Source organism: Aspergillus sclerotioniger (genome assembly GCF_003184525.1).
Source record: "Aspergillus sclerotioniger CBS 115572 chromosome Unknown BO94scaffold_4, whole genome shotgun sequence".
In the NCBI taxonomy this organism is placed as follows: domain Eukaryota; kingdom Fungi; phylum Ascomycota; class Eurotiomycetes; order Eurotiales; family Aspergillaceae; genus Aspergillus; species Aspergillus sclerotioniger.
Genome location: NW_020290994.1, coordinates 1499486 through 1518761, shown reverse-complemented (window position 1 = coordinate 1518761; position 19276 = coordinate 1499486). Strand labels below are relative to the sequence as shown.

Below are 19276 nucleotides of genomic sequence, written 5' to 3'. Positions count from 1 at the left end.
TGTAGAATGCTTTGATCCACGTGATGAACGACCCTACAAGTCCCTATAAATAGTCCTATTCCCCTGAAAGCAAGAAAATCCGCATGTACCTTTGACAAACCTGAGGATGCCTGGTCAGGCAATCCCACTCCTTACCATCCAGTCCACTGCTGGCACATCTCACGTGGCAGAGATAATCGAGTCCCAGATCCATGTTGAGCGCAGCACCGCCAACTTCTTCTCCATTTACCGATATGCCAACGCCTCGCAGTTATGTATGCTGTGCGTATCAGGATGTTGTGCGGTAGCCGCCGGTGCAGCAATGCCATTGGTGACCGTCGTGTTCGGCGCATTGGCAGATGAATTCATCAACGGAGAACACCATACATCGCAGGAGATTCGAGACCAGGTCCAGCATCTCACGCTCTTCTTGGTATATCGGTGCGTGCACTTTCCAAATCCATGTTCTCTTCTTGTTATCTGACACAACGGGCCAGCAATCGGGTCATTGGTCACCACCGCTATTAGCACACTAGGCTTCAATTTCATCGGAGAGCAGATAGCCCGCCACCTGCAGCAGAAATATCTTTCTTCGGTTCTGCAGCAGAACATGGCTTATTTCGATGTAGTCGGAACCGGGGAGCTCACATCCCACATAGATCAAGATATGAAATGGATTCAAGCTGGCATCTCGCAGAAGATGGGTGACCTTCTGTCCGGCCTGTCCGGCTTCGTGGTCGCCATTATCTGCGCATTTGTACGGAACTGGCGCTTTGCAGGGATCATGTTATCCCAGCCGATCACTTGATTCTACTCGTGGGATTGATGGGGTATTGGCTGAGTGTGGTGCAGCAGATGGGCTTGGCTGAACGTGTTCAAGCGGACAATTTAGCCCAGGAAGTATTCAGTGCCATGAGGAGCGTTATTTCTTACCGAAGCCAGGAAAGGTATGCTAAGAAGTATCGAAAGGCCTTGGGCCGCCCAGCGGCCTTGGACTTCCGGGAGCGGTTAATATTTGGAGTGATTGTTGCGGGCTCTTTCATGACATTGCACTGGGGAAATGGGCTAGGTGTATGTCAACCGCTTCCCTCCACCCCTGGTTCGATCTGAATGCGATGCCTGCTAATGCTCCTCCAGTTCTGGCAGGCTGATCACCTCGTCCGTCAAGGGCGTTGCACCATATCAGAGGCTTTGACTATCTTGTATGCAATGTCTGTTGCAGGTGGGATGCTATGCCAAGCGTTGCCATGTGTTGTTAACGTCACCCAGGCTCATGCGGCAGCCAGTCGCGTTTTCTCAGTCATAGAGCAGGATTCGCCTATGATTTCGATGGTAGGTACTGGGAAGACATACAGTCAGGTCCGAGGGGCAGTCCGGCTAGAAGGCGTACACTTTGCGTATCCTTCGCGACCTGAGCGGACTGTTTTGAGAGGCGTCACTTTCGACGTGCCTGCTGGACACACAGTAGCCTTGGTGGGACCATCAGGATCAGGAAAATCAACCATATTTGCCCTTTTAGAACGGTTATACCACCCACTCGGTGGCCGCATCACTCTGGAAGGTGAGCGGATCGATGAGATGGATGTCTCATGGTTACGGTCTCAGATCGGATATGTCGGCCAAGAGGTTACTCTGTTTCGTGCATCAATGCACGAGAACATTGCGTATGGGCTTCCCAGAGCTGCCGCTGAGGTGTTTCATGACAGTTGTCTTTTGCCTTTGAGTTTCGGTTACTGACTCATATGAACAGAAAATGGACGCATCTGCGATTCGAAGCCTAGTTATCCAGGCTGCTGAAACTGCTCAGATTCACTCGTTTATTGAGAATCTGCCCCATGGGTACGACACCCTAATTGGTGCAAATGAATCGAGTCTCTCCGGGGGTCAGAGGCAACGGATTGCTATCGCCCGTGCCATCATATCTCAACCAGCAATTCTACTGCTGGACGAGGCTACAGCTGCCCTGGATAGTCAGTACGAAAAGGAAGTCCAAGAAGCTCTCAGCAAGGCTGCTTCAGAGCGAACCACCTTGATAATAGCCCATCGGCTATCGACAATCCAGAATGCCGATATCATCATTGTGATGAAGGACGGTCAGGTTCTAGATCAAGGTTCTCACTTAGAACTAATGGCCACATCCACAATGTACCAAGAACTAGTGAGACAGCAGACACTCCGATCATGTTACCGATCAGAGGACGGTATTGCTAGCCAGCCACCAACCCTAGCAAACATCCACAAAGAGCATCTTGGGGACATCTCAGTCAATAGCAATACCCTAGAGACGCCAGAAGATGCTCCACTGCCACACAGCAATAGCATCAAGCATGTTTGGCATCTCAACAAGCCAGAGTTGCCTTACGCTACCGCAGGCGTCATTTTCAGCGTTTTAGCTGGAATGACATATCCAATCCAAGCGATCTTCTTCGGCAACGGAGTCATGTCCATCATTAGCCCTAGTCTGAGCACTGGCCGACACAACGTTCGCTTTTGGGCCCTATTGTATCTTGCTTATGGTGTCGTTGTGTTTGTGGTTTATTGTGTACGGGGATACTGCTTTGCCGTGTCTGCATCTCAGTTATGTCTTCGAGCTCGTTCCCATTTGTTCAAAGCTTTGGCCCTGAAGAACCTCCCTTTCTTCGAGATTAAAAATCACTCGACTGGGGCCTTGGTGAGTTTCCTCTCATCTGGAACTCCAAAAATCACCGGTATTTCGGGAACCTCATTGGGACTCGTGGCCGAAAGTGTTGTAATGCTCGCGACAGGAATTACAGTTGGATGCATCTTTGGATGGAAACTTGGTCTCGTCGCGACAGCAACGGTCCCAGTGGTAGCTGTCTCCGGCTTTATGCAGTACAATATTGTGGCACATGTCCAGAAGCACGTCAAGCGTGACACCAATGCCGTGGCCGTTGCACATGAGGCATTTACTGCCATCAAGACAGTGACTGTCCTCGGTCTGCAGAGGACCATCAGCGAGTCCTTCCAAAGGGAAAGCCAGCGAGACAGCCAACGCAGGTACTGGGTTGTATCTGCCATCATATATGCATGCACCACTTCTCTTCGCATATTAAGCATTGCTTTCGTATTCTGGTACGGAGGTACTCATCTTATCGCAACTGGCGAGTACAACGTCCAGCAGTTCTTCATTTGCTTTGCAGCCACGGTCTGGGGGTCCCAGTCTGCGTCTGCTCTTTTCGCACATGCTCCTGACATTGCGGGCGCCCATGCCGCTGCTGCTCGACTGGAGGAACTAATGCAAACCAGCAGCTCAGAGCTCTCCAGGCAAGGCAAAAGCGCATACACCAAGGTACCAGACACAACCGAGGATATTGCACTGCGACACGTGAACTTTAGATATCCGGCCCATCGGTCTCGACTAGCATTGAACGATGTAACTCTCAACGCCCCGGCCGGTACCTTCATTGCTCTTGTTGGGGCCACAGGCAGCGGCAAAAGCTCGGTGATCAATCTGCTCGAGCGCTTCTATGCTGCCGAGTCTGGAAAGATAACGCTTGGAGGTAAGTCTATTGGGGAGTATGACCTGAATAGCTATCGGGGACACCTGGCCCTGGTCGATCAGAACCCTTGCTTGGTTGGTGAAGACCTGCGTGAATGCCTGCAGAGTGATGAGCGAGTTATCTCAGACGAGGAGATCCTGGCCGCTTTGGAGGATGTCGGATTAGCCGATTTTGCGGTAAGTGACTCCATAGCACCCAATGCAGCCGTTTCTTTCTCTGTCTTCTAACCGTGCGTTTGTCAGCTATCCCTCCCTCAAGGCTTAAGCACCCCGATTCGAGCCAACGGATCGACACTTTCCGGGGGCCAGCGTCAACGCATGGCTATCGCGAAGGCTCTTCTATGCCACCCAAAGATCCTGTAAGAGCATTTGCCATACACAGAGATTGCTTTCTGACTCGCCTTCGTAGTTTACTTGACGAAGCAACCTCGGCGCTGGATCCGACCACAGAGCACCTAGTTCAAGTGGCACTTCAACGCATAATGAAAGGCCGAACAATCATCGCTATTGCCCATCGATTCAAGACAATTATCGATGCCGATGAGATTTTGGTCTTCGATCATGGGCGAATCATCGAGAGGGGAACCCATGAGCAGTTGATGCAGACGGGTGGGAAATATTGGCAGATGGCTAGATTACAGCAAGTGATGGGGGAAGGTTGAACTGAGCTACCGCTAGGATGTACTGTGTATGTCTGTTTTGCACTGGATTCAAAAGAGTCGTCCAGTTCTCACATAACTATCATGTGGACTTTCTAACAAACGGCGTATATCCTGCAAAAAAGGAAATAAGACATGTAGGTACAGAACTCCATCAATGCACAATTAATTTGGATCAGAGCATTTTATGCACCATCCGGATATTGTTTCCCGCCGGCCAAGTATAGGTACAGTCCCAGTGAGCATAATCCGCTTACAATCCAAGCATAACCCCTAGCGTCAATCGATACCGTAAGCACCAATCCGAACCAAGAAACCCAAGACCCTGCGCATAATCATGTGACCGACCGGCGTCTTGGCAACCCGAAACCAGACCAGTCAAGTGATTCTGCCTGAGGTCTGATCCCCCCCATACGAGTACGAGCGGAATCACCGGATGCCCTGCCCCTTGGCAGACATGTCCTGGTCCTTCCTTGGCTGTTGGGACTTGGGACAACTGTAAGCGCTTACCAGGCCTTCAAGTAACAAGTACAGTACTACTAGCGACACTCCGCCCTGTAGGCAACAACCAATACCTGCCGGAGTAGGTAGTTGATAGCTCCGAGATTGGCAGGGTCCTGGTGCTGTGCCAAGAGGCGTCGGGGAGAATGGCCTGCTTGGGTTTGGCCGTAAGAAACGGTCGGTGGAGCCCAGCGAGCCAGGGGTGACCTTGGGTTCTTCCGAAAAGGGGTTCGTTACCGTATTGGCTGGAGGGGGCGGCTGTATGGCTGTCGTATGACTGTCGCGGGCGGTATCCCCCCTTCCTCCTCCTCAGAGGCTCACTGGATACACTTGAGACCGGATTGTTTCATGTACACGATAAGATTCTGACATATTGCGGAGTCTATTATCTTTTGGCCCTAGGATGGGGTAGGGGGGAGAAGCTGGGGGCGGGATGGGTATGGAACATGGAGTAGCATTTGGAAGGATTCCGGATCCTGTGGTGGTGTGTTCACTGTTCAGAGTGTTGTTGGTTGTTGTTAACTTGCTTGTCGATATGCAGGGCGTAGGGCAGATGTCGGCCCTACGAGATGCGTGGTGTATCTACTATCTACCTAGTATCTATCCCCTCAGTCTCGGCAGATAGGTATGCCAATCAGGAAGACTGTGAAAGTACCTTGGGCTTGCAGGAGGATCGGGATCCGAATCGATGATTCGTGCCAGCGCAGTGCCGTCTGGTTTTAGGGAGCTTCGAGACTGCATGTCATCATCTAAGATCACTGCGATACCATCCGGCCTCCGAGCGCCCTGCGGTAGTACCTCGGGAGCACACAGACATCACGACAATGAGATTTTCAAGGTTGTGTAACTGTTGCACGGATAGCAAGCGCCATCTGGATCGGAGCTGGTGACCTGCAGAGTGCAGAGGCGGTTGACCGATGTAGCCCTATGATGGTGATGGCTGAGGACGGCGGTATGGTACGGAACCAGGTGGTACGGGGGGCGTTCCGGTATGTAACCTGGCTGGGGCAGTGGAGAAAGCAGACAGGTCGGGAAAGATGGCACGCGAGGCCGACTGCTTTCTGCCCTTCCTTGAAATAATCCGTCCAAATCAATCAATAATTATTATGGAGCGCTGCCCGGTGGATTCTTGGGTGGTTGCCTAGGAGCTGTCATGGTCCGAGGGGAGGAATTTGCTTTCTGTTTTCCCGGCAAACAGCAGTCCTTGTCTTCGTGGGAATGAGTGCTGGCATGCCTGTGTTTCAGCACCACCAACCAGCTCCTTGTCGTCATGGGCTGCCATCCTTGCCGATCCGGCCTGCAGACTGCAGAGCGTCAACCCACGGAAAGGGTCCAAGGCCTATTCCCAACTGGCAATGTAATCTCAATGGGGGCCCTCAGTGGGCCTCAAAAAAGTGCCGCCCCGCTTGGTGGTTGAAGTCACCGTTAGTACGGAGTAGTATTCGATCCTATTCTTCCTTTCCCCCCCCCCAATCATTCAAAGGCGCAAACCTTTTTCGTCCTGTCGCTCTGAACGGACTCGCCGGATCTTCCGGTTGTTGCTGGCTCGTGTGGTTCTCGAAGCCAGCTAGTCGGACCATCAAGAACTGATCCCCGTGCTTTCTCTCCTGATCTTCCTTTCCTTCCTCCGAGTCTTCCCCCCTTGTGTCGTCCATGCCTGATTGGCGTGTCGACTTTGATTGGTACATACTTGGTCGCTCTCATTGCTGGCACCGGTGGCCTTCCTTCTCTTGTCAGATGCACAACACGGATTTATCAGTCCAGCCCGTGCGACTATAACGCCCTTGCACGACGATTTCACAGTCCGACTGAATCCCCTGTATAATTTGGACCACCCTAATACCAGTTGACACCACCTCGCCAGCCCAGAATGCAAGCAGAGGCATGATTAACCTCCCTGACACCACACCGACTCACACCAAACTCGCACGACCTGACTCCCGCCGCCGGACATGATACCCCGGGGCCTGCTGGCCCTCGTCACCTGCGCGATCTGGTCAACAGTGGCCACGGCATACCCCAATCCCGCAGACCACAGCACTCACGGCAGTTTCATAAATCGCAATGCTCCAGACCCGCTGTGGCAGAAGTACGGCCTAAATCGCTCTGACGAATTCAAGTACTTCCACGAACCGGGCCGCGACGACACGTTAGGTCACTATGATTCGCGATTCTTCCAGGGGGAGCCGGTTCCGGACGCGGAACGATCCATCACGCTGACACATATGATCCGAGCGTATCTGAACTTCTTTGAGGACAATGGGCTAGAAACATGGATTGCGCATGGCACATTGCTGGGGTGGTGGTGGAACGGCAAGGTGGGCTATTCTGGATTCGTTTGGCGTAGTCAATCATTGGTTCTCACACTTTCTAGATCATGCCCTGGGACTGGGATATCGACACACAAGTCATGGACACCACCTTGTTACATCTCGCCGACCGTTTCAACCAGACCGTTGTGCAGTATACTACCACCAACCCCACCGTCGAGCGTCGGTACCTTCTTGACGTGAACCCTTGGGCACGTCAGCGCGATCGCGGCATGGGACTGAATATCATTGATGCGCGCTGGATCGACATCAGCACGGGGTTGTACATCGATATTACAGGGCTGAGCCGACTCCAGGCCGATAAGCCGACGGAGTGGGAGTGTAAGAACGGACACAAGTACGAAACACAGGATATTTACCCACTGCGGACATCGACTTTCGAGGGCGTGACAGCCAAGGTGCCGTTCCGTTATGATGCAGTTCTGACGGAAGAATATTCAAAGACGGCGTTGACCGCAACGCAGTTTCATGAGTGAGTGTGGATTGCTCCAGAGAGTTGATGTAATAGACCTGCTGACATGTGACAGTCACACGTGGGATCCAACCCTCGAGGAGTGGGTGCCAGATGAGCCGGCCGCAAAGGACGACCGGCAGTATGAGTGAACCAGCCATATCGGCTGCATATATATTCATCGATTGTGTCATACAGCCTATAATTGTGGTCATACTGGGTATATATTGGGATTGGAGTTCTGGGGACAGGCGGCGTTCTGGACAGTCAATTGATTTGCAAAACATTTACCCAAACGGGTTGAGAGACAAAGCAGTGCACACAGTACCAGCATAAGAACTCATAAGCTAGTAGCAGCTTCTCTTACCATTCTACCAAGCCTCCCCCCAGCTAGATTGATGATCTGTGGGGGGTGCTATATCCCCGACGGCCTCACTATACTCCCGACAGACGAGGACCAACCGAAATTACGTGCGACGAGACACTGCCTAAAGCTGCGGTACCTGAACCACTGCCGGTACTAACTCTATGCGACTAGCCCCTTCAGCCTATCACCACGTGACACTATCTATCAGCTTATCGCTGACAAACAACGTCGAACTCCATCGAAGACCATCCATCCATCCATCACAAGCTCTTCCTCCACTGTACTCTTAATATAAAACAACCTCGCCTCCCTCTCCTCCCCCCGACCCCACGCCCCTAACCACCACCGCACCACCTACAACCAAAATGTCGGACCCCTCAGATCCCAACACCTCCAACACAGACCCCCCAATCACCCTCAAAATCCACCACCGCAACACCCCTCACGAATTCACCCTCCCCTCAACAAGCACCCTGACGGACCTAACGACCCTAATCGCCTCAACCCTACATATCCCCTCCACGAACCAAAAACTCCTCATCTCCCCATCCCCGGGAACCCTCAAACACCCATTCTCACCGACCCCGCTCCTCGAAATCCTCCCCCTCAATTCCCCGCGCCTCAAACTCACCCTCCTCGGCACGCCTACCAAAGACATCGACACGCTCAACGCACAATCCACCGCCCAAAAGACCATCGCCGAGGCCCGGCATCGCGCCCACGCTCTCTACGGCGCAAAGCCCACCCGCACCGGTACCTCCGCCAGCAACTCCTCTCGCATCCACACCCTCTCCAGCTCCGACGCCTCAAACTACACCTTCCACCGACTCCTCCCGCTACCTCATCTCCCGAATCCGAACAAGTCTCTCACGTTTTTGGAACGGCTGCGCGCCGATCCGGGGATCAAATCCGCAATGCAGAAACATAAGTTCAGTGTGCCGTTGCTTACGGAGATGGATCCGGCGGAACATACGACGAGTGAATCGCGGACGCTGGGACTGAATAGGAATAAGGGGGAGGTGATTGAGTTGCGGTTGAGGACGGATGCATACGATGGGTATCGGGATTATCGGACCATACGGAAGACGCTGTGTCATGAGTTGGCGCATTGTGTGTTCAGTGAACATGATCGGGATTTCTGGGATTTGACGGCGCAGATCGAGAAAGAGGTGGAGAGGGGGGATTGGACGAAGAGTGGGCGGACGGTGGCGGATCAGGAGTTTTACAATCCCGTGGATTGGGAGGGGGTTAGGGAGAATGGGTTGGTGGTGGATGAGGAGGGGTGGACGGGCGGGGAATTTGTGTTGGGGGGTCAAGGTCGGGGTGGTGGCAGGGCCGAGAGCCGGAGGGAGGTTCTGGCCAAGGCGGCCGAGGAGAGGATGAAGAGGACTAGGGAGAGAAAGAGGGAGAGGGAGAGGGAGAGGGAAGGAGAGGGTCAATCATGAGGCGATGAGATGATTGTTATGTGCATATCTTTCATTGGTCATTTCTTGATGCTTAGCATGATATACTCCGTACGATCTGTTTTAATGGCATGAGATGATCTACACCTGCTCGTTCACCAACAAGCCCGCCATTCCTTGGCCCGTGCCAATGCACATGCTCGTCACCAGGACCTTCTTCTTCGTGCGTCGCGCCTCGCTCAGAACCGTGCAGATCTGGCGCGCTCCGGTTGCGCCCAGCGGGTGGCCCAGGGCAATGGCCCCGCCGCGCGGGTTCACCTTGGCATGCTCTAGACCCAGGTTGTTGAGACAGTACACGGCCATCGAGGCAAACGCCTCGTTGATCTCGTAGATGTCAATGTCGTCCTTGCTCAGGTTGAACTTGGTCAGCAGCTTGGGGATCGCTGCAGTCGGACCAATACCCATGATGCGCGGCGGCACTCCCGCGACGGTGGCTCCGCAGAACTTGGCCAGGATGGGCTGGTTCAGCTCGATAGCCTTGGAGCGGCGCATGAGAAGAACAGCGGCCGCTGGAACACACGTCAGTATGGCCCATACGATCAACTCTCACAGAATAAGACTTACCACCATCCGTAACCTGACTCGAGTTGCCTCCCGTGCTCCGATTACCAAACTGCGGGAAAGCAGGTCGGATCTTACCCAGCGCCTCCGCCGTCGTTCCATACCGAACACCCTCATCCTTTGTCAAAGTAACCTGCTTCACTTCCCCAGTCTTTGGGTCCTTGACTTTCGTCGTAATCGGCACAATCTCGTCGTCAAACCATCCCGCCTTCTGCGCCTCCTCCGCCCGCCGGAAAGACTCGGCCGCATACTTGTCCTGCTGCTCGCGTGTGATACCAAAGTCCGCCCCGACATTCTCCGACGTCTGTCCCATTGGTTGCATGCAATCCGCTGCCTCTTGGTTGCGAAGCACCTCCTCGTTGAATGGGCTCGGCAGGCGATCGCCACCAGCGGACATCAGCTCCGCGCCGGCGGCGATACCAACATCAATGGCACCGAGCTGAATCTGGTTCGCAATATCCTGTACGGCCTTGAGACCCGACGAGCAGAATCGGTTCACGGAGGATCCACCGGCCGTGTGAGGGATACCGGCCGCGAGGGAGGCGGCACGGACCAGGTAGGCTGCTTTACCATCACCGACCTAGCAGTGAGGAGCATTAGTATCGGATGCGATTTAAGAAAAGGAAGCACTTACATTTCCCAGGCACACGTCCTCGACTAGGGCGGGATCCACCTTGGACTTGGAGAGCACTTCCTTCAAAAGCGAGTATACCATATAGTCCAGCTCCGTGTCCTTGAACCCGCCCTTGCCGGCCTTTGTGAGAGGTGTGCGCAGCGCGAGGGTGATGACTACATCGTCTGGATTCTTCTGAGTGCTGTGGGTGCTGGTTAGCAGCAATCATTGCCGAAAGTGATCTATTGCTTACATGGCGGCGAGTCCGCTATTTCCTGACGGCTTCAGGTGACTGAGAATGGAGTTTAGGCGATCTGCTGCCATAATGTTTTATGTGCTGTCCAGGGGTTAGTGAGCTGACTGCACGAAAGAGCGGAGATAAGCGGAGCAGTCACGAGGTGGAGACTGAGTAGGGATGTGGCCGGTCGAACGGTCAGGGTTTATATACGCACCTGGAATAAGTTTAAAGGATGAGTCCGAAAGATCAAGACAATGGGGGGGAAAGGTGAAAGGGGAGAGAGGGGGAGGGATGATATAATGGACCGAAACGGTGGTCTTTCAATGCAGCCGAGCAGCCGAGGCTGTTTCCTTTCTAGGACACCCGCCCAGTACGGAGTACACGGTACTTCCCTGCTCGGCCCATTTCTGCGACGGGCGAAGTACACAGTACCCCGACTTACCCCAGACTATCTACCCAGACCTCGGAGCGAATGCCCTCCGACACGATAAAATATGCGGGATCTGCAGAATGGGACCTCCGTATTTCTAACTAGCAATATATATACAGTCTTCAACCTTGACGGGCACGACATCCCGCCCTAAGTAAGCAAATTAAATCCAAGCAAATAACACCGATCGCCTTCCCATGATCGCCGTCCTTTCTGTCTTCCTTCAAAAAGTCCTTCAAATTAAATCCAGCATCGTGCCTACATATGATGGGGCTCCTCATTGCTAATAACACTCCCAACCTCGGACCAGCTAGCCGGGGTAGCTGCACCGGACCGCTCAAAGTCACTCAAAGTGCCCTCCGATCCATCAACCGCGGATTCATAGATCTGACTGAAGCTACCAGTTGTAGACGGCGTAGACGGGCGCTGGCCGGGATGGCGCTCGGAATGCAGGTCCGACAGGTCCGAAAATGGAGATCTCAAGTCCCGGCCGGTGTCGTTGACTGCATGATCTTCTGGATGGGCATAAATTACCTGAGAATAATCTTCTGTATGGCTCGAAGCAGCTGAGTCGGGCCGATGATAGCCGCCCCATTCTACGGAACGCTCGCCCTCTTCGGCCTGGGAAAGCAACGAGGTCGCAAGCTTGTCCGGAGCTTCCGAAGTAGGTGTGAACTCAACCAGCGATGGAGTATGGGAGCCAGACAGCGGGATGGCAATCTGCAGGCGATTTCCGATGTTGTTCAGGCCATCAGTTTCAACCAGGGGAGTCGAGCTCCCAGTCTGCTTGCCGCGTTGGACCGGCTGCGACGTCGTCACCTCCACCGCAGTCGAGTTTGCCATGGAATCATTTACATGTGGCTCCGGACTGTCCAGAAGGTGACCACTTTCGTCCACCAACGCATCGAAGCTGCTGGCCGGTGTACATCCTCGAGCCTTGCGACGTGCTTCGAGCAAGCTGCGCCGCCGTTGAAGCTCTTCTACCGCTAGCCGCCGTCGCTCCTCAGCCGCAGCGCCCATATCCTCCGTCATCGAGATGTCCTGTCTGTGAACGGCTGCGTCTCGTGGATGAATCTCATCGCCAAGATTATGTAGCGCCAGTGCGAGCTTTCGCCGCGAGTTGTTCACCCATTGTCGGAACTGAGGCGATTCGTAAACCGCGATACCTGCAGCGACAAGCGCCGACACGGTGATTATAATCCCTGAGATGTCAGTACCACCCCTTCTGCGCTGAAAGCACTCGAGTAGGATCGCTCTTTCACATCAGAAAAGAAAAAGCTACACTGAAATCACAGCACAGACGATGCCGATCGAGCCGGGCTCGAGCAGCTCATAGATCATCCATTCATTCAATTACTGATAAGCACACCGCCCGGGTAACGCAGCAAAAGCAGTCTGTCAAAGTAGTAGGAAACAATGAAAAGACCATCTAGAGCAAGCATACCTTTGGCAACCGGAGTAGGCATCGCGAGGCACCCTCAGTCGCGTCAGAGTTCGGACTGGGGGAGGAGCAGGCAACCGTGAGTGTCGGCGTCACGACACCCTTGTCATCCTGCCTTTCCCCGCCGCCCGACACATGACCCGCCCCTGCCCTTATCCGCCTGCCCTACCTGCCCGCCCGATCCGGCATCCCGCGTTTCCCCTCCGCCCGACTTCAAAACATCAACATCAACAACAGCAACAGCGACAGCAACGACAACAGCACCTTCGCCCTCGTGCGCCCCCATAGCTCACCACGACATCCCATCAGCGGCACCACCACCACTCATTATGTCCCGCCAATCCTCCATGGCGCAGCGCCCCCTCACGCTCACAGAGGAGCTTGAGAAGCTCGAGCAATCCATCACCTTGACCCTCCAAGGTACTACCACCATCACCTGATAGAGCTCCTCCCAAGCACCCTCTGACCTTGACTTTACCAGAAATCGATCACAACTTTAGCCAAGCCCACCGCATTGTCACAACTAGCATTCTCCCCCTCGTCGAACAATACGCGGAGAGCTCCCGTGACGTCTGGGATGGCGCAAAGGTATAAACACATGCCGACTCCCGACAACCACCCCCTGCAGGTCAATTAACATTCCACCCAGTTCTGGAAACAATTCTTCGAGGCCAGCGCCAATGTCTCTCTCTCCGGCTACGAAGAAAAGCCCACCGGTGACACCACCCTTCAAGAAACAACCGCCCTCTCCGCAGAAGAAGACCCAACTGTTACCGAAAGCGTCGCAGACGAAAGTCACCACGAACTCCACCGAGGCGACGACCTCGAACTCACCTCTCTCAGTCTCTCCTCCCACAGCACACCCCGCATCCCCGCACACCAGAACCACTATAACAATGATGACACAACCATAACCTCCATCGACCACCCCTCCACCGATACACGCTTCCAGCACGATGACATCGACGACGACGAAAACGACCCCTACCTGCCCACCACCCCAGCCAAATACTCCTCATCCAGAACCCACCACTACAATGACGAATACTCCCATGACCAGTCTCACACACCCATGTCCTCGTCACCATTCATCCCTCCAGCCGAAAACCCAATCATGCATCAGATGCCCGACAAAACGTACCGCGTGCAAGCCACCCCGCTTGGAAAGGGATACGGATACGAGTCCCGGCCCAAATTCACCGTTACACCGAAGACGAAAAGCAAGTACGCGTACGATGACTCCCCTATCTCCAGTCCCGAGCCGGAGGCGCCGCAGCTGCATGCGGAGATCTTTTCATCGCCAATGAAGGGCGCGGAGACGCCGAATACGGGTCGCAGGAGAAGGCCGAGCGCAAATCACCTTCGGATTACCCCGAAGCCTGGACTGAGTGTGCTCACACCTGCGCGAGGGGGTGGCGCGAGACGATCGGCATGGGATAGCGATGATGATTTTGACGATGGGGATGATGAGGATTTGGGTCCGAGTCCGCCGAAGACAATGCAGTTTCATATCCCGCAAAGCCGGCTGATGAAGACGCCTGGTGAGTACATGACTACACCTCTTTCACCCTAACTCTATTCTCTTCTCAATCTTATGAATAATATATTAACCTATGTGACAACAGCCAGGGAAGCATCAAAGCGCATCGTAGAAGACCTGCTCTTCACCGCCGGCGCAAACGACACGACCGATGACTTACCCGACGAGCAAAGTCCCAGTGTCATCCGACGGGTAGAGCGGCTCGAAGACGAGACTTTTTAGGACATATACTAGACATCAAATATACACTCCCTCCCATGTGTCACGTGTACCTCATCTATCCCTACAGCCCCAAATACGCAAAACTCTTCCACGTAGATAAAGAAAAAAAATGAATACCCAACAACAGCTAGTATTTCACCACCACCACCACCACCACACCTTATTCTATCATACCAGCCCCTCTCCAACGCCAATGCTCATCCACATCCACCCACCCACTCACTCACTCACTTACAACCCATAGTATACAACATACAAACTCAAAAGCATACAGATAACGAAACCTGGGTATTCCAGACGGCCGACCACTCAGCGTACAGGATACGATACGAGATCGACTTCATCAGCAACAACGACGACACCATGACTAAGAACTAGCTTCGAACCTGCGGGATTCAATCAAGCGGAGAAATGGAGGGAGGGAAAATGAGACAGATTACACGTGAGTAGTAGGGGCTGGGACACATAAGGGTATCGACGGGGGAGAAGGCGATGATGATGATGATGATGATGATGATGATGATGATGATGATGATGGAAGCAGGGGCTGCTTTGAGATTGGTGAGGGATGGAAGAAATAGGGAGGGTATGTAACGTATGGGATGGGGATGGGGATGGGGAGGGAGCGAATAAAAGGGTCCATCAATCAATCAGCCACGCCGCCGCGATATATGTACAACTGTCAGTTGACAGGACTCGGGGTATTCTAACGAACAAGGAAAATGGTATGAAAAGGCGTGTCCTTTCGGGAGCCAAAGGAGGGGAAGAGCGATTAAGAAGGAAAAGAAAGGGGGGAAGAACGCCGTCCGCATCATCCTCGCTCACCCTGGACCAGGCCGGAGATGGCAGAGGACGAGACGAGACGAGACGGGCTTTCTACCCTTGCATCCCCATGAAGATCTCCTGACAGTTCTCGACTAAAAACTTCAAAACCTCATTCTTCTTTTGCACATCAGTCATCTCCCGTGCGAGACTCTCGGGCCGCATGATGGTTGGAGCAAACACCACAGCGATGTTCTGGCTGGTCATAAGATTCTCCTTTTCACGCTCAACCACGCGCCTCAAGTGGAACACCAGGAACTCGAGCACATCCTGGTGAACGCGTGGCAGATCCCGAAGACTCTTCTGTAGGCTTTCAATCCGAGCGGACTGAGAAGCGATCTCCCCCGAATCAATGACTTTCTCGTACACATCAAACGTGATAAGCGGCATGGGCAGCTTGCGGAAGTATTGCTTCAAAGCGGACGTCACGGCATGAATATCGAGATCAGGGTCGGAGATATCGTAGTCCTGTGGAGAGCGCTCAAAGCCTTCTCGAATGGTTTGAATCGCAGAACTGGCGCCGGACTTGCGGTAGATACCCTCCATATCCATGCCTAGAGTGACAGTTAGCTTCCCGAACACACCCCCATAACTGGCACAGCATACCTCGTAGTTCGACTTCTTGGATACAGCGGGTGATAATGGCAGGGATGATGCTTTTCTCCTGCTCCATACGCTGTTCCAGATCGGTACCAAAAAGTCCTGTGAGATGTGTTAGTTTGCTGCTAGCCTACAAGCCGAAGGTATAGAACTAAATGCTTACCTCCAGGGGTAGTAGCTTCAGCCAGGACTGGGACACTCTCGGTTTGCGGCATTCGGAGTCCTGTTTGCTTGCTCCGCGGGTTACCGAAGAAACCAAATCCGGGGCGACTGGGGTCCTGCGTTTGAGAGCGTGGCAGACCCGGGTTGCCCTCTGCTGGCGCGTTTTCACTGGACATAAAGGCACCTTTGAGGCCTTTGGTAACACCCTTGGCGACGTTCTGGCCTCCTTTCTTCCAGTTAAACTTGCGAGGCTGTCCCTTTCGGATGCTAACCACCTGGGGACCCGGAACGATCGTAGCCGTGGCGGGTTCCACCTCTTCTGAGATGTTCGTCGTTGCTATCGTAGGAACCAAATCGCTGTTGGCCGCCTTCAGAGCATCGATGGCGGACAACGACTTCTCCTTGCCATGCGAGTAGATACCAAGACCGTTGGCACCGCGGCCGTCAGTCGGGTTGGCCTTGTAGAGCTCCTGGATCTGATGCACCAGCTGGTTGTTCAGTTCCGCTAGTTGGGCATTCTTCGAGGACAACTGCTCGAATTCCTGGAAGCTCTTGTCTTTCATACGGTTCAGGTTCGCCAATTCCTCTGCAGCCTCGTTACGTTTCTGCACCAGTTCCTCGATTTGTGGTGTAAAGGTCTCTTTCAGCTTCGAAATAGATTCCACAAACTCCCTCAAGACATGGTTGGTCAGCTTGCCAAGGTCGAGAGAGCCGCCGCCTCCACGCTTTTCGGCCTCGAGATGATCGGTCAGCACTGAGAGCTCGCGCATGGCAATCTCTTTCTGGGCGTCTAAGACCACCATGGTAGACCGCTTTTCGTGCAGCTCAGTGTTCACCTGCTTGACATCTGCACTTGCGTTCAGCATCGCTTCCATCTCAGCAATCTTCTGCTCCCGATCAAACACACGCTGCCGTTCCTTGCGTAGCTCGCTCCGCAGCCACGCCACTTCCTCCGGTCCCGCATTCTCGGGAGAGATGCTTGCCAGATCGGGTATCGCAGCGGATCCATTGACAGGTGACTTGGGCCATTTGGCATCCCTTGAGAGGCGAGATCCTTTGTCGCTGTAGGAACGGCCGTGGCGCACGGAGTTGGAGACGCGTCGGAGGAAGGACTCGCTTGTCTGCGTAGAATTTCCGTCATCAGAGCCCATAATTCGGGCCATATCTTCCTCCATAGTGAAGTCCGCTCCGCCACTATACCGCAGTAACGATGGAGAACCTGCACCATCAGTTTGGCGATAGGCCTCGACCTGTTGAAGAGTGCTGATTGAGTTGGGTCGCGCGGGAGGTTTAGGCGGTTCATTCACTTCGCTGCGCGGAGTCCAGGCGGATTCACCGGTCCTCGGAGTACTCTTGCTGGCACCCGTCCGGTCTGTAGATCTTTCGCTCCACTGGTCGCTGGGGGTGACGGACGGCGGGCGAGGCGACGTGCCGACTTCCTTTCTTGGGGCCTGATGCAGCCTACCCTCCAGGGAGTCGGCCCGTTTGGGATGTTGTATGCTCGAAGAGGATAAGAATGAGTGCGATGAGTCAACCGACCCCGTGGTCTCGTGCAACCGACGCAGCTCATGAGAAGGTCGAATCGGGAGTGTGGCAATGTTGTCACCCGCAGCCCTCTGGAAGTCTGAAGCTAAGCCGTCTCTCTGAGCGGTCGCTGATTTAGTGCTTTCGGGGCTTGGTGTGGAGAAAGTGCTGGTCTCCTTGCGACCCAGGTCTGACCTGGAACTGCGAGCGGATGCCGACCTGGCAGTATTTAAGCCGTTAGCGAGGTCATCCTGACGCCAACGTGCCGCGTCAAGGTCGACGCGATCCCGGCCTTTCTCCTGGTACGCAATATGCGGAGACGAAGTCTCCGATTCCTGAGGCGATTTTTGGTAAGTTGTGGAAGGTAACTGTCCGCGAGGGGGGCGTTGTTCTTCGGAGGGGTCAAATGCGACAGGAATCAGGAACTCCCCCCCGCTCTCTACTTCGGTTTGGGGGATGATTGAGTGTCGATTGCTTCGGTAAGTGCTCGAAGGGAGGATCAGGTTATCTAAAATAAGATCACGAGTTAATCCGACGTTCTCCATAACACACCATGCAGTTCACCTGGTGCGGGCCATCTTACCTTGATTATCAACAGGCGCGCGAGTAGCAGACGAGCTTCTGCCCCTTCCTGCGTCCAGCGCAGGCGCAGCTCCTCGCAATGTCGCATCGGGAGTCGTATCGGAATAAGCATCGGCAGCTGGATCGTCCGAGCCGTGAGATCTCGGTTCGGCCTCCTCTGAAGGCAAGGATGGAAGTGACTTGTCTAGTTTTATCCCTGGGGGCTGTTTCCTAGAGGGTGGAACATTCCGATTTCTCTTTCTCCGCCGCTGCATGAGTGATTCATGGCAGTCCATACAAAATATACCCTGTGAGGTTCGAGCATAGCGCAGGTTCTCAATTTTCCTTTTACAATTCCGGCATCGAAAGCACTGTGCGCAGAAGGCTTGCTCGCCCGTTAAAATGGCAAGGTCCTCGATCTTATTTCCACACGAGCTGCAGCTGTATGTGCAGTTACTGCAAATCAACGATCCGTCTCCGAGGAGTAGTAGGTGTGCGTCGGAATCGAGAAGGGTACCGCAGGTGCTGCAGCAGAAACATTCAATGTGCCATCGATTGCCCGCTACACGGGGGTGGAAAAAAGAGCGGTCAGCCACTTGTTGAAAGATAAAGACGGAAGACTCGATGCAAACCTACCAAGTTCGAAAGCCTTGCCCTCTTCCAGAATCTATCCGCGGAAAAGGCTAGATTAGCATGCGGTGCCCGTTGATTCTCCAGCCAGCGCCTTCAGCATACCTCTCCACAGCCCTTGCAAGGGAACGGGATATCATCCTGGTCCATGGGGGACTCTGGATACGCGGGAGACTCCATCCTGTACTCCTCGCTCGAGTAGCGATCGAAAAAATTGAGTTGAGCAAGGCGAGATGCTCAGGCAGATAGGAGGAGGCGAAGGGGGATAAGGACGAAGAAATATTGAAGACGCGCCCGCGATGCTAAAATCAGAGCGAGTCGTTGAAGTCGAAGGGGGGTCTCGAGATCCCGTTACGGATGCGACAAATGCGGTAGAAAATGTGAATGCCCACCCAGTGCGAAGAAAGGAAAGATCGGTAGAATACCATACGGCCGGGGAAGTGCAGAATGATGCCAGTGAAGACGGGGGAGGGTGTCTGTGGTGCCGGGGGAGGACACGAGTCCGCGCGCGGAATGAAAGCAATTAACTCCCACCAGCAAGGAACAGCAACAGGATCATAAAAGATTAACGAGTCTAGTAGAGTGATTAGATTAATAACAGGGTTAGTGGCAGATCGGCCAGGGTCAACATGGTGGAGGAGGGGAGGGGGGGGAGGCACGGA

At 53.8% G+C, this 19276-nt stretch overlaps 7 protein-coding genes across 7 annotated transcripts; 4 read left to right on the top strand and 3 right to left on the bottom strand.

The window, feature by feature from the left end:
• Positions 1–106: 106 nt before the first annotated feature.
• BO94DRAFT_553745 (ABC transporter ATP-binding protein) lies at positions 107–4161 on the top strand (the record flags this gene model as incomplete). Its single annotated transcript, XM_025613676.1, has 7 exons — positions 107–420; positions 508–765; positions 822–1050; positions 1117–1671; positions 1730–3676; positions 3743–3858; positions 3909–4161. 7 exons carry the CDS (start codon positions 107–109, stop codon positions 4159–4161), a joined length of 3672 nt encoding a protein of 1223 aa, XP_025471652.1.
• A 2450-nt stretch (positions 4162–6611) lies between these two features.
• BO94DRAFT_543142 (putative mannosylphosphate transferase (Mnn4)) lies at positions 6612–7592 on the top strand (the record flags this gene model as incomplete). Its single annotated transcript, XM_025613122.1, has 3 exons — positions 6612–6977; positions 7034–7461; positions 7517–7592. The coding sequence occupies 3 exons, from the start codon at positions 6612–6614 to the stop codon at positions 7590–7592; spliced, it is 870 nt and encodes a 289-aa protein (XP_025471651.1).
• A 244-nt stretch (positions 7593–7836) lies between these two features.
• On the top strand, positions 7837–9746 carry BO94DRAFT_531841 (putative zinc metalloproteinase). The gene has a single exon (XM_025610990.1). The coding sequence runs from the start codon at positions 8173–8175 to the stop codon at positions 9250–9252; it is 1080 nt and encodes a 359-aa protein (XP_025471650.1). The 5' UTR covers positions 7837–8172; the 3' UTR covers positions 9253–9746.
• Positions 9352–10768, bottom strand: kat1 (putative 3-ketoacyl-CoA ketothiolase (Kat1); the record flags this gene model as incomplete). Its single annotated transcript, XM_025607749.1, has 4 exons — positions 9352–9779; positions 9835–10411; positions 10466–10646; positions 10698–10768. The coding sequence occupies 4 exons, from the start codon at positions 10766–10768 to the stop codon at positions 9352–9354; spliced, it is 1257 nt and encodes a 418-aa protein (XP_025471649.1).
• Positions 10769–11150: 382 nt separating this feature from the next.
• Positions 11151–12626, bottom strand: BO94DRAFT_531840 (uncharacterized protein). Its single transcript, XM_025610989.1, has one exon. It carries the CDS (start codon positions 12142–12144, stop codon positions 11371–11373), a length of 774 nt encoding a protein of 257 aa, XP_025471648.1. The 5' UTR covers positions 12145–12626; the 3' UTR covers positions 11151–11370.
• Positions 12627–12778: 152 nt separating this feature from the next.
• On the top strand, positions 12779–14360 carry BO94DRAFT_531839 (DASH complex subunit ASK1). The gene is made up of 4 exons (XM_025610988.1): positions 12779–12973; positions 13035–13141; positions 13203–14094; positions 14179–14360. The coding sequence occupies exons 1-4, from the start codon at positions 12883–12885 to the stop codon at positions 14313–14315; spliced, it is 1227 nt and encodes a 408-aa protein (XP_025471647.1). The 5' UTR covers positions 12779–12882; the 3' UTR covers positions 14316–14360.
• A 714-nt stretch (positions 14361–15074) lies between these two features.
• On the bottom strand, positions 15075–19104 carry BO94DRAFT_288593 (putative Rho GTPase activator Rga). The gene is made up of 6 exons (XM_025606687.1): positions 18720–19104; positions 18621–18651; positions 18007–18546; positions 15901–17931; positions 15744–15839; positions 15075–15691 (listed from the first exon to the last, which is right to left on the bottom strand). The coding sequence occupies exons 1-6, from the start codon at positions 18792–18794 to the stop codon at positions 15192–15194; spliced, it is 3273 nt and encodes a 1090-aa protein (XP_025471646.1). The 5' UTR covers positions 18795–19104; the 3' UTR covers positions 15075–15191.
• Between the last annotated feature and the right edge of the window lie 172 nt (positions 19105–19276).

What these genes read in the sequence shown, in the direction of transcription:
- BO94DRAFT_531841 (XM_025610990.1), top strand. Translation starts at nt 8,173, where the DNA reads ATGTCGGACCCCTCAGATCCCAACACCTCCAACACAGACCCCCCAATC.
- BO94DRAFT_531840 (XM_025610989.1), bottom strand. Translation starts at nt 12,144, where the DNA reads ATGACGGAGGATATGGGCGCTGCGGCTGAGGAGCGACGGCGGCTAGCG.
- BO94DRAFT_531839 (XM_025610988.1), top strand. Translation starts at nt 12,883, where the DNA reads ATGTCCCGCCAATCCTCCATGGCGCAGCGCCCCCTCACGCTCACAGAG. An exon ending in CATCACCTTGACCCTCCAAG is followed by an intron (nt 12,974 to 13,034) that starts GTACTACCACCA and finishes TGACTTTACCAG; the next exon opens with AAATCGATCACAACTTTAGC. An exon ending in ACGTCTGGGATGGCGCAAAG is followed by an intron (nt 13,142 to 13,202) that starts GTATAAACACAT and finishes CATTCCACCCAG; the next exon opens with TTCTGGAAACAATTCTTCGA.
- BO94DRAFT_288593 (XM_025606687.1), bottom strand. Translation starts at nt 18,794, where the DNA reads ATGGAGTCTCCCGCGTATCCAGAGTCCCCCATGGACCAGGATGATATC. An exon ending in CGCGCCTGTTGATAATCAAG is followed by an intron (nt 17,932 to 18,006) that starts GTAAGATGGCCC and finishes ATCTTATTTTAG; the next exon opens with ATAACCTGATCCTCCCTTCG. An exon ending in TGAAGCTACTACCCCTGGAG is followed by an intron (nt 15,840 to 15,900) that starts GTAAGCATTTAG and finishes CACATCTCACAG; the next exon opens with GACTTTTTGGTACCGATCTG.